The sequence below is a fragment of the Vidua macroura genome, unplaced genomic scaffold (assembly GCF_024509145.1).
Source record: "Vidua macroura isolate BioBank_ID:100142 unplaced genomic scaffold, ASM2450914v1 whyUn_scaffold_247, whole genome shotgun sequence".
Taxonomy (NCBI): Eukaryota; Metazoa; Chordata; class Aves; order Passeriformes; family Viduidae; genus Vidua; species Vidua macroura.
In genome coordinates this window covers 7,651-19,681 of record NW_026530611.1, presented here as the reverse complement: position 1 = coordinate 19,681, position 12,031 = coordinate 7,651, and the positions used below count along the sequence as shown (strand labels likewise).

Below are 12,031 nucleotides of genomic sequence, written 5' to 3'. Positions count from 1 at the left end.
TATCCGGGGATTTGGGGTCGATATTGGGGGTTTTGGGATCAATGTCAGGGAGTTTGGGGTCAATATCCGGGGATTTGGGATCAATATTGGGGATTTAGGATTGGTATCGGGGCTTTGGGATCAATGTCGGGGTTTGGGATCAACGTCGGGGGCTCTGGGGGGCTCAGGAAGCTCAGAAAGATTTGAGGTTTTTGTTGGGGTTTTGGGGGGTCCCGGCTCCGTTTTTGGGGTGAATTTGGGGGATTTTGGGCTCACCTGGCCTGGATGGGCAGCAGCAGCTGGTGCTGCATCCCGCAGGGTTTTGGGGCGGTTTGGGGCAGTTTTGGGGTCTGGGGGGGCTCAGGACACTCGGACAGATTTGGGGTTTCTCGGGGGGGGGTTGGGAGGTCTCGGCTCAGTTTTTGGGGTGAATTTGGGGGATTTTGGGCTCACCTGGCCTGGACGGGCAGCAGCTGGTGCCGCATCCCGCAGGGTTTTGGGGTGGTTTGGGGCAGTTTTGGGGTCTGGGGGGGCTCAGGAAGCTCAGGGAGGTTTGGGGTTTCTGGGGGTGGTTTTGGCTCCGTTTTTGGGGTGAATTTGGGGTGTTTTGGGCTCACCTGGCCTGGATGGGCAGCAGCAGCTGGCGCCGCATCCCGCAGGGTTTTGGGGTGGTTTGGGGCAGTTTTGGGATCTGGGGGGGCTCAGGACACTCAGACAGATTTGGGGTTTCTCAGGGGGTTTTGGGGGGTCCCGGCTCCGTTTTTGGGGTGAATTTGGGGGATTTTGGGCTCACCTGGCCTGGATGGGCAGCAGCTGGCGCCGCATCCCACAGGGTTTTGGGGCAGTTTTGGGGTCTGGGGGGGCTCAGGACACTCCGAGAGATTTGGGGTTTCTCAGGGGGTTTTGGGGGGTCCCGGCTCCGTTTTTGGGGTGAATTTGGGGTGTTTTGGGCTCACCTGGCCTGGATGGGCAGCAGCTGGTGCTGCAGCAGCTGGTGCTGCATCTCGTGGGGGCCCCAGGGCGCCTGGGGGGGGCCGTAGGTGGGGCCGGCCCCGCCCCCGCTGTAGGGCAGCTCGTAGCCACTGTGGTAGGGGTCAGTGCCGTGGTCATCCCTGCGGCCAGAGAGAGGACAGTGGTCAGTGAGGGTCAGGGGTCAGTGCCGTGGTCATCCCTGCGGCCAGAGAGAGCACAGTGGTCAGTGAGGGTCAGGGGTCAGTGCCGTGGTCATCCCTGCGGCCAGAGAGAGGACAGTGGTCAGTGAGGGTCAGGGGTCAGTGCCGTGGTCATCCCTGAGGCCAGAGAGGGGACAGTGGTCAGTGAGGGTCAGGGGTCAGTGCCGTGGTCATCCCTGCGGCCAGAGAGGGGACAGTGGTCAGTGAGGGTCAGTGCCGTGGTCATCCCTGCGGCCAGAGAGGGGACAGTGGTCAGTGAGGGTCAGGGGTCAGTGCCGTGGTCATCCCTGCGGCCAGAGAGAGCACAGTGGTCAGTGAGGGTCAGGGGTCAGTGCCGTGGTCATCCCTGCGGCCAGAGAGGGGACAGTGGTCAGTGAGGGTCAGTGCCCTGGTCATCCCTGCGGCCAGAGAGGGGACAGTGGTCAGTGAGGGTCAGTGCCGTGGTCATCCCTGCGGCCAGAGAGAGCACAGTGGTCAGTGAGGGTCAGGGGTCAGTGCCGTGGTCATCCCTGCGGCCAGAGAGAGGACAGTGGTCAGTGAGGGTCAGGGGTCAGTGCCGTGGTCATCCCTGCGGCCAGAGAGAGGACAGTGGTCAGTGAGGGTCAGGGGTCAGTGCCGTGGTCATCCCTGCGGCCAGAGAGGGGACAGTGGTCAGTGAGGGTCAGGGGTCAGTGCCGTGGTCATCCCTGCGGCCAGAGAGGGGACAGTGGTCAGTGAGGGTCAGGGGTCAGTGCCGTGGTCATCCCTGCGGCCAGAGAGAGCACAGTGGTCAGTGAGGGTCAGTGCCATGGTCATCCCTGCGGCCAGAGAGAGCACAGTGGTCAGTGAGGGTCAGTGCCGTGGTCATCCCTGCGGCCAGAGAGGGGACAGTGGTCAGTGAGGGTCAGGGGTCAGTGCCGTGGTCATCCCTGCGGCCAGAGAGAGGACAGTGGTCAGTGAGGGTCAGGGGTCAGTGCCGTGGTCATCCCTGCGGCCAGAGAGAGGACAGTGGTCAGTGAGGGTCAGGGGTCAGTGCCGTGGTCATCCCTGCGGCCAGAGAGGGGACAGTGGTCAGTGAGGGTCAGTGCCCTGGTCATCCCTGCGGCCAGAGAGAGGACAGTGGTCAGTGAGGGTCAGTGCCGTGGTCATCCCTGTGGCCAGAGAGGGGTCAGTGGTCAGTGAGGGTCAGTGCCGTGGTCATCCCTGCGGCCAGAGAGGGGACAGTGGTCAGTGAGGGTCAGGGGTCAGTGCCGTGGTCATCCCTGCGGCCAGAGAGGGGACAGTGGTCAGTGAGGGTCAGTGCCGTGGTCATCCCTGCGGCCAGAGAGGGGACAGTGGTCAGTGAGGGTCAGGGGTCAGTGCCATGGTCATCCCTGCGGCCAGAGAGGGGACAGTGGTCAGTGAGGGTCAGGGGTCAGTGCCGTGGTCATCCCTGCGGCCAGAGAGAGGACAGTGGTCAGTGAGGGTCAGGGGTCAGTGCCGTGGTCATCCCTGCGGCCAGAGAGAGGACAGTGGTCAGTGAGGGTCAGGGGTCAGTGCCGTGGTCATCCCTGCGGCCAGAGAGGGGACAGTGGTCAGTGAGGGTCAGTGCCGTGGTCATCCCTGCGGCCAGAGAGGGGACAGTGGTCAGTGAGGGTCAGTGCCGTGGTCATCCCTGCGGCCAGAGAGAGGACAGTGGTCAGTGAGGGTCAGGGGTCAGTGCCGTGGTCATCCCTGCGGCCAGAGAGAGCACAGTGGTCAGTGAGGGTCAGGGGTCAGTGCCGTGGTCATCCCTGCGGCCAGAGAGAGGACAGTGGTCAGTGAGGGTCAGGGGTCAGTGCCGTGGTCATCCCTGCGGCCAGAGAGAGCACAGTGGTCAGTGAGGGTCAGGGGTCAGTGCCGTGGTCATCCCTGCGGCCAGAGAGAGCACAGTGGTCAGTGAGGGTCAGGGGTCAGTGCCGTGGTCATCCCTGCGGCCAGAGAGAGGACAGTGGTCAGTGAGGGTCAGGGGTCAGTGCCGTGGTCATCCCTGCGGCCAGAGAGAGGACAGTGGTCAGTGAGGGTCAGGGGTCAGTGCCGTGGTCATCCCTGCGGCCAGAGAGAGGACAGTGGTCAGTGAGGGTCAGGGGTCAGTGCCGTGGTCATCCCTGCGGCCAGAGAGGGGACAGTGGTCAGTGAGGGTCAGGGGTCAGTGCCGTGGTCATCCCTGCGGCCAGAGAGGGGACAGTGGTCAGTGAGGGTCAGGGGTCAGTGCCGTGGTCATCCCTGCGGCCAGAGAGAGGACAGTGGTCAGTGAGGGTCAGGGGTCAGTGCCGTGGTCATCCCTGCGGCCAGAGAGAGGACAGTGGTCAGTGAGGGTCAGGGGTCAGTGCCGTGGTCATCCCTGCGGCCAGAGAGGGGACAGTGGTCAGTGAGGGTCAGGGGTCAGTGCCGTGGTCATCCCTGCGGCCAGAGAGGGGACAGTGGTCAGTGAGGGTCAGGGGTCAGTGCCGTGGTCATCCCTGCGGCCAGAGAGAGCACAGTGGTCAGTGAGGGTCAGTGCCATGGTCATCCCTGCGGCCAGAGAGAGCACAGTGGTCAGTGAGGGTCAGTGCCGTGGTCATCCCTGCGGCCAGAGAGGGGACAGTGGTCAGTGAGGGTCAGGGGTCAGTGCCGTGGTCATCCCTGCGGCCAGAGAGAGGACAGTGGTCAGTGAGGGTCAGTGCCGTGGTCATCCCTGCGGCCAGAGAGAGCACAGTGGTCAGTGAGGGTCAGGGGTCAGTGCCGTGGTCATCCCTGCGGCCAGAGAGAGGACAGTGGTCAGTGAGGGTCAGGGGTCAGTGCCGTGGTCATCCCTGCGGCCAGAGAGGGGACAGTGGTCAGTGAGGGTCAGGGGTCAGTGCCGTGGTCATCCCTGCGGCCAGAGAGGGGACAGTGGTCAGTGAGGGTCAGGGGTCAGTGCCGTGGTCATCCCTGCGGCCAGAGAGAGGACAGTGGTCAGTGAGGGTCAGGGGTCAGTGCCGTGGTCATCCCTGCGGCCAGAGAGGGGACAGTGGTCAGTGAGGGTCAGGGGTCAGTGCCGTGGTCATCCCTGCGGCCAGAGAGGGGACAGTGGTCAGTGAGGGTCAGGGGTCAGTGCCGTGGTCATCCCTGCGGCCAGAGAGGGGACAGTGGTCAGTGAGGGTCAGGGGTCAGTGCCGTGGTCATCCCTGCGGCCAGAGAGGGGACAGTGGTCAGTGAGGGTCAGTGCCGTGGTCATCCCTGCGGCCAGAGAGAGGACAGTGGTCAGTGAGGGTCAGTGCCGTGGTCATCCCTGCGGCCAGAGAGGGGACAGTGGTCAGTGAGGGTCAGGGGTCAGTGCCGTGGTCATCCCTGCGGCCAGAGAGGGGACAGTGGTCAGTGAGGGTCAGGGGTCAGTGCCGTGGTCATCCCTGCGGCCAGAGAGGGGTCAGTGAGGTCCCAGGCCGGCCTGGGGACGGTCACTCCGTGCTCATCTCCAAGAAAAAATCCGGGGGATTTTGGGGTGGATTTGGGGGATTTTGGGGTGGATTTGGGGTCTCTCCCCAGTCCCGGCGCAGCTGTTTCTGCGGCAGGTTTGGGGTGATTTTGGGGTGGATTTGGGGTGTGTTTGGGGTGATTTTTGGGGTGATTTTTGGGGTGGATTTAGGACGATTTTGGAGTGTGTTTGGGGTGTGTTTGGGGTGTCTCACCAGTCCCGGCGCAGCCGTTTCTGCGGCAGGTTTGGGATGTGTTTGGGGTGGATTTGGGGGATTTTGGGGTGTGTTTGGGGGATTTTGGGGTGTCTCACCAGTCCCGGCGCAGCCGTTTCTGCAGCAGGTTTGGGGTGTGTTTGGGGTGGATTTGGGGGATTTTGGGGTGTGTTTGGGGTCTCTCACCAGTCCCGGCGCAGCCGTTTCTGCGGCGGGCTCAGCTCGTGCCGGGGCGGTGAGAAGCGCTCCCGCCGGGTCCGGTCGTAGTCCCGGTAATCCCGGCTGCGGCGCTCCCGGCCCCGCTCCCAGTCCCTGCGGGGCAAACTGGGATCAACTGGGAGCCAGGGACCCCCCAGGGCCTGGACTGGGATCAACTGGGAGCCAGGGATCCCTCCCAGTGCTTGGACTGGGATCAACTGGGAGCCAGGGACCCCTCCCAGGGTCTGGACTGGGATCAACTGGGAATGAGGGATCCCTCCGAGTGCTTGGACTGGGATCAACTGGGAGTGAGGGATCCCTCCGAGTGCTTGGACTGGGATCAACTGGGAGTGAGGGATCCCCCAGTGCACCCAGTCCTTCCCAGTCCCCCCCAGTCCCATCCCAGTCCCCCCCAGTCCCATCCCAGTCCCATCCCAGTCCCTCCCAGTCCCCCCCAGTCCCCTCCAGTCCCCCCCCAGTCCCATCCCAGTCCCTCCCAGTCCCCCCCAGTCCCATCCCAGTCCCCCCCAGTCCCTCCCAGTCCCTCCCAGTCCCATCCCAGTCCCCCCCAGTCCCCCCCCAGTCCCCCCCAGTCCGCACCGGTCGCTCCAGTCGTCCCGTCTGCGCTCGTCCCTCTCCCGGGAGCGCTCGTAGTCGCTGCGCTCCCGCCGGAACTTGTCCCTGCGCCGCCGGTCGTACTCGTCATCGCTGTCCCCCATCGCGGCCTCACGGGGGGGCACTGCGGAGCACAGTGACCACAGAGTGACCACAGAGTGACCACACGGTGACCGCACAGTGACCCCTGAGTGACCGCACAGTGACCACAGAGTGACCGCACAGTGACCACAGAGTGACCGCACAGTGACCGCAGAGTGACCCCCCAGACCCACACAGTGACCACAGAGTGACCACAGAGTGACCGCAGAGTGACCGCAGAGTGACCACAGAGTGACCACAGAGTGACCACAGAGTGACCGCACAGTGACCGCACAGTGACCACAGAGTGACCACAGAGTGACCGCAGAGTGACCGCAGAGTGACCACAGAGTGACCCCCGAGTGACCACAGAGTGACCCCCGAGTGACCCCCCAGACCCACACAGTGACCCCGGGAAACCCCAGACCCACACAGTGACCACAGAGTGACCCTCGGGACACCCCCGGACACCCCTGACCCACACAGTGACCCCCCAGACCCAGACAGTGACCCCCAGAGTGACCCCCGGACACCCCTGACCCCCGAGTGACCACAGAGTGACCCCCGGACACCCCTGACCCACACAGTGACCACAGAGTGACCACAGAGTGACCCCCGGACACCCCTGACCCACACAGTGACCACAGAGTGACCTTCGGGACAGCCCCGACCCCCGAGTGACCCCCGGAGTGACCACAGAGTGACCCTCGGGACACCCCTGACCCCCACAGTGACCCTCGGGACACCCCTGACCCACACAGTGACCCTCAGGACACCCCTGACCCCCACAGTGACCCTCAGGACACCCCTGACCCACACAGTGACCCCCGGGATACCCTCCCGGACACGACTGACCCCCGAGTGACCCCCGGAGTGACCCTCGGGACACCCCCGGACACCCCAGACCCCCCCAGTGACCCCCCAGACCCACACAGTGACCCCCAGAGTGACCCCCGGACACCCCTGACCCACACAGTGACCCCCGGGACACCCTCCCGGACACGACTGACCCCCCCACTGACCCCCCTGACCCCCCCAGTGACCCCCCAGACCCAGACAGTGACCCCCAGAGTGACCCCCGGACACCCCTGACCCACACAGTGACCCCCGGGACACCCTCCCTGACCCCCAGAGTGACCTCCCTGACCCACACAGTGACCTCCCTGACCCCCCCACTGACCCCCCTGACCCCCCCAGTGACCCCCCTGACCCACACAGTGACCACCTGGACACCCCTGACCCCCAGAGTGACCTCCCTGACCCCCCCAGTGACCCCCCAGACCCCCCCAGTGACCCCCCAGACCCAGACAGTGACCCCCAGAGTGACCCCCGGACACCCCTGACCCACACAGTGACCCCCGGGACACCCTCCCTGACCCCCCCAGTGACCCCCCCAGACCCCCCCAGTGACCACCTGGACACCCCTGACCCCCAGAGTGACCCCCACAGTGACCACCGGGACCCCCCAAATCCCCGCCCCTGCCGCCCCCAGCTTCCCGCCCAAAGCCCCCAAAGCCCCCAGACCCCCGGGACCCCCCAGCTCCCCCTCCCACAGCCCCGGGACCCCCGAAGCCCCTCACGGCCGCCATCCCGAGATGCTTTGCGGCCTCCCCCAGGCCCCGACCCTCCCCCCCCCCAGCCCCCCCCTGCCCAAAGCCCCCCACAGCCCCCCGGTGACGTCACGCCTCCCCTCCGTGACGTCACGCCGGGACCCCCCCCCGCCCCCCGCCCCTCCGGACCTGCCCGCGCGGTCCCGGCCCCGCGCGCCGCTGCCCCGCTCGCTTCCGGTCCCGCGCCGGCCGGAAGTGACGCCGCCGAAATGGCGGCGCGCCGGAACGAGCCGGGGCGCGGGGGGTGGGGGGGGGGGGCGCAAGGGGGAAGCGGCGGCGGCCGCTCCGGGCCTGCGCGGGAGGACCGCGCCGCCCGCGCCCGCCCGGGGCTTTACCCGCGGCCTCGCCGGCGGGAGCGGCGCGGAGGAAGCGCCGGGGCCGCTCGGGGCGCTCGGGGCGTGCCGGGGCCGGCGGGGGCCGCTCTGGCCGCGCTCCTCTCTATGGTCCCGGCGGGAACTCGCGCTCCAGTGCGCCTGCGCGGCCGCCGCCTCCGCCGCCCTCCCATTGGCCGCCGCTCCCGCGCGCGCGGGCGCGGGACCCGCCCCCTTCCCGCGGGCGCCGCCATCTTCTCCGCGCGCGTCACGTGACGGCGGCGGCGGCCGCCATTTTGTCTCGCCGGGCTCCCGCACAGGCGCAGAGCGGCTCCTGAGGCCGCGCTGGGGCGCCGCCATTTTGCCAGTGCTGCCCCCCAGTGCTCCCAGTGCCCCCCCAGTGCTCCCAGTGCTCCCAGTGCTCCCAGTGCTCCCAGTGCCCCCCCAGTGCTCCCAGTGCTCCCAGTGCCCCCCCAGTGCTCCCAGTGCTCCCAGTGCCCCCCCAGTGCTCCCAGTGCTCCCAGTGCCCTCCCAGTGCCCTCCCAGTGCTCCCAGTGCTCCCAGTGCCCCCCCAGTGCCCTCCCAGTGCCCTCCCAGTGCTCCCAGTGCTCCCAGTGCCCCCCCAGTGCTCCCAGTGCCCCCCCAGTGCCCCCCAGTGCTCCCAGTGCTCCCAGTGCCCTCCCAGTGCCCTCCCAGTGCTCCCAGTGCTCCCAGTGCCCCCCCAGTGCTCCCAGTGCCCCCCCAGTGCCCCCCCAGTGCTCCCAGTGCTCCCAGTGCCCCCCCAGTGCTCCCAGTGCTCCCAGTGCTCCCAGTGCCCTCCCAGTGCCCTCCCAGTGCTCCCAGTGCTCCCAGTGCCCTCCCAGTGCCCCCCCAGTGCTCCCAGTGCCCTCCCAGTGCCCCCCCAGTGCTCCAGTGCCCCCCCAGTGCTCCCAGTGCCCTCCCAGTGCTCCCAGTGCTCCCAGTGCCCTCCCAGTGCTCCCAGTGCTCCCAGTGCCCTCCCAGTGCCCCCCCAGTGCTCCCAGTGCCCTCCCAGTGCTCCCAGTGCTCCCAGTGCTCCCAGTGCCCCCCAGTGCTCCCAGTGCTCCCCCAGTGCTCCCAGTGCCCTCCCAGTGCTCCCAGTGCCCTCCCAGTGCTCCCAGTGCTCCCAGTGCCCCCCCAGTGCTCCCAGTGCTCCCAGTGCTCCCAGTGCCCCCCCAGTGCTCCCAGTGCTCCCAGTGCCCCCCCAGTGCTCCCAGTGCCCTCCCAGTGCTCCCAGTGCCCCCCCAGTGCTCCCAGTGCCCCCCCAGTGCTCCCAGTGCTCCCAGTGCTCCCAGTGCCCCCCCAGTGCTCCCAGTGCTCCCAGTGCCCCCCCAGTGCTCCCAGTGCCCTCCCAGTGCTCCCAGTGCTCCCAGTGCCCTCCCAGTGCTCCCAGTGCCCTCCCAGTGCTCCCAGTGCTCCCAGTGCCCCCCCAGGCTCCCAGTGCTCCCAGTGCCCCCCAGTGCTCCCAGTGCTCCCAGTGCCCCCCAGTGCTCCCCAGTGCTCCCAGTGGCCCTCCAGTGCTCCCAGTGCTCCCAGTGCTCCCAGTGCTCCCAGTGCCCCCCCAGTGCTCCCAGTGCCCTCCCAGTGCCCTCCCAGTGCCCCCCCAGTGCTCCCAGTGCTCCCAGTGCCCCCCAGTGCTCCCAGTGCTCCCAGTGCCCTCCCAGGTGCTCCCAGTGCCCTCCCAGTGCTCCCCAGTGCTCCCAGTGCCCCCCCAGTGCTCCCAGTGCCCTCCCCAGTGCCCTCCCAGTGCTCCCAGTGCTCCCAGTGCTCCCAGTGCTCCCCAGTGCCCTCCCAGTGCTCCCAGTGCTCCCCAGTGCTCCCAGTGCCCTCCCAGTGCCCTCCCAGTGCTCCCAGTGCCCTCCCAGTGCCCTCCCAGTGCTCCCAGTGGCTCCCAGTGCTCCCAGTGCCCCTCCCAGTGCCCTCCCAGTGCCCTCCCAGTGCTCCCAGTGCCCCCCCAGTGCTCCCAGTGCCCTCCAGTGCCCTCCCAGTGCTCCCAGTGCTCCCAGTGCCCCCCCAGTGCTCCCAGTGCCCTCCCAGTGCTCCCAGTGCCCTCCCAGTGCCCTCCCAGTGCTCCCAGTGCCCTCCCAGTGCTCCCAGTGCCCCCCCAGTGCTCCCAGTGCCCTCCCAGTGCCCTCCCAGTGCTCCCAGTGCCCTCCCAGTGCTCCCAGTGCCCCCCCAGTGCTCCCAGTGCCCTCCCAGTGGGCCCTCCCCAGTGCTCCCAGTGCCCTCCCAGTGCCCTCCCAGTGCTCCCAGTGGCCCTCCCAGTGCTCCCAGTGCCCCCCAGTGCTCCCAGTGCCCTCCCAGTGCCCTCCCAGTGCTCCCAGTGCCCTCCCAGTGCTCCCAGTGCCCCCCAGTGCTCCCAGTGCCCTCCCAGTGCCCTCCCAGTGCTCCCAGTGCTTCCCCAGTGCTGCCAGTGCCCCCCAGTGCTCCCCAGTGCTCCCAGTGCCCTCCCAGTGCTCCCAGTGCCCTCCCAGTGCCCTCCCAGTGCTCCCAGTGCTCCAGTGCCCTCCCTCCCAGTGCTCCCAGTGCCCCCCCAGTGCCCTCCCAGTGCTCCCAGTGCTCCAGTGCCCTCCCAGTGCTCCCAGTGCCCTCCAGTGCTCCCAGTGCTCCCCAGAACACTGGGAATTCTCTGCCACTGGTTTGTACTGGTCCTTTACTGGTCTGCACGGGCCCAAACTGGTTTGCACTGGTGTTTCACTGGTCTCATACTGGCCTGCACAGGCCCGTGCTGGTCTGTACTGGTCTGTACTGGTTTGTACCGGTCTGTACTGGTCTGTACTGGTTTGTACTGGTCTGTACTGGTTTGTACCGGTCTGTACTGGTCTGTACTGGTTTGTACTGGTCTGTACTGGTCTGTACTGGTTTGTACTGGTCTGTACTGGTCTGTAAAGGCCCGTGCTGGTCTGTAGTGGTCTGTACTGGTTTGTACTGGTCTGTACTGGTTTGTACTGGTCTGTACTGGTCTGTGAAGGCCCGTGCTGGTCTGTACTGGTCTGTACTAGTTTGTACTGGTCTGTACTGGTTTGTACTGGTCTGTACTGGTCTGTAAAGGCCCGTGCTGGTCTGTACTGGTCTGTACTGGTCTGTACTGGTCTGTCAACTGGTTTGTACTGGTCTGTACTGGTCTGTAAAGGCCCGTGCTGGTCTGTAGTGGTCTGTACTGGTTTGTACTGGTCTGTACTGGTCTGTAAAGGCCCGTGCTGGTCTGTACTGGTCTGTACTGGTCTGTACTGGTCTGTACTGGTTTGTACTGGTCCTGTACTGGTCTGTAAAGGCCCGTGCTGGTCTGTAGTGGTCTGTACTGGTTTGTACTGGTCTGTACTGGTCCTTGGCACCGGCTCCTCCCAGTCCCCCCCAGTTCCCCCCAGTTCCATTCCAGGCCCCCCCAGCACCCCCTCCCCACTCCCAGTTCCCTCCCAGTCCCTCCCAGTCCCATTTAGGGTCCCCCAGTTCCCTCCCAGTCTCTCCCAGTCCCTCCCAGTTCCCCCCAGTTCCCCCCAGTCCCATTTTAGACCCCCCAGTTCCCTCCCAGTCTCTCCCAGTTCCCTCCCAGTTCCATTTGAGGCCCCCCCAGCGCCCCCCTCCCCACTCCCAGTTCCCTCCCAGTCCCATTTTAGGGCCCCCCCCCCAGTGCTCCCAGTCTCCCCCAGTCCCTCCCAGTTCCCCCCAGTTCCTCCCAGTTCCCTCCCAGTGCCCCCTTTCTCCCTCCCCCAGTGGCTCCCAGTTCCCTCCCAGTTGCCCCCAATTCCAGTTTTTGCCCCCCAGTTCCTCCCAGTCCCCCCCAGTTCCCCCCAGTTCCATTCCAGGCCCCCCCAGCGCCCCCCTCCCCGCTCCCAGTTCCCTCCCCAGTCCCTCCCAGTCTCTTCCCAGTCCCTCCCAGTCCCTCCCAGTCCCCATTTTAGGTCCCCCCCCCCAATGCCCCCAGTCTCCCCCAGTCTCCCCCAGTCTCTCCCAGTTCCCCCCAGTCCCATTTTAGACCCCCCAGTTCCTCCCAGTCTCTCCCAGTCCCCCCCAGTTCCATTCCAGGCCCCCCCCAGCGCCCCCTCCCTGCTCCCAGTCCTCCCAGTCTCTCCCAGTCCCTCCCAGTTCCCATTTTAGACCCCCCATTCCCCCCCAGTTCCCTCCCAGTCTCTCCCAGTTCCTCCCAGTCTCTCCCAGTCCCTCCCAGTTCCATTCCAGGCCCCCCCCAGCGCCCCCTCCCTGCTCCCAGTTCCCTCCCAGTTCATCCCAGTCTCCCCCAGTCCCATTTTAGACCCCCCAGTCCCCCCAGTTCCCTCCCAGTCTCTCCCAGTTCCCTCCAGTTCCATTCCAGGCCCCCCAGCGCCCCCTCCCCGCTCCCAGTTCCCTCCCAGTTCCCCCCCAGTTCCCCCCCAGTTCCATTTTAGACCCCCCAGTTCCCT

At 66.5% G+C, this 12,031-nt stretch overlaps 1 protein-coding gene across 1 annotated transcript in view; it reads right to left on the bottom strand.

Annotated features, from left to right (window-relative positions):
- The window catches only part of SRRT (serrate, RNA effector molecule), a gene marked incomplete at its 3' end in the record, with an annotated part of 29,942 nt that extends 22,453 nt beyond the window's left edge, over positions 1-7,489 (bottom strand). The window contains 4 exon segments of the mRNA XM_053969572.1: positions 936-1,091; positions 4,985-5,110; positions 5,597-5,735; positions 7,432-7,489. Coding sequence (XP_053825547.1) covers positions 936-1,091; positions 4,985-5,110; positions 5,597-5,715 — 401 coding nt within the window.
- Positions 7,490-12,031: the final 4,542 nt, after the last annotated feature.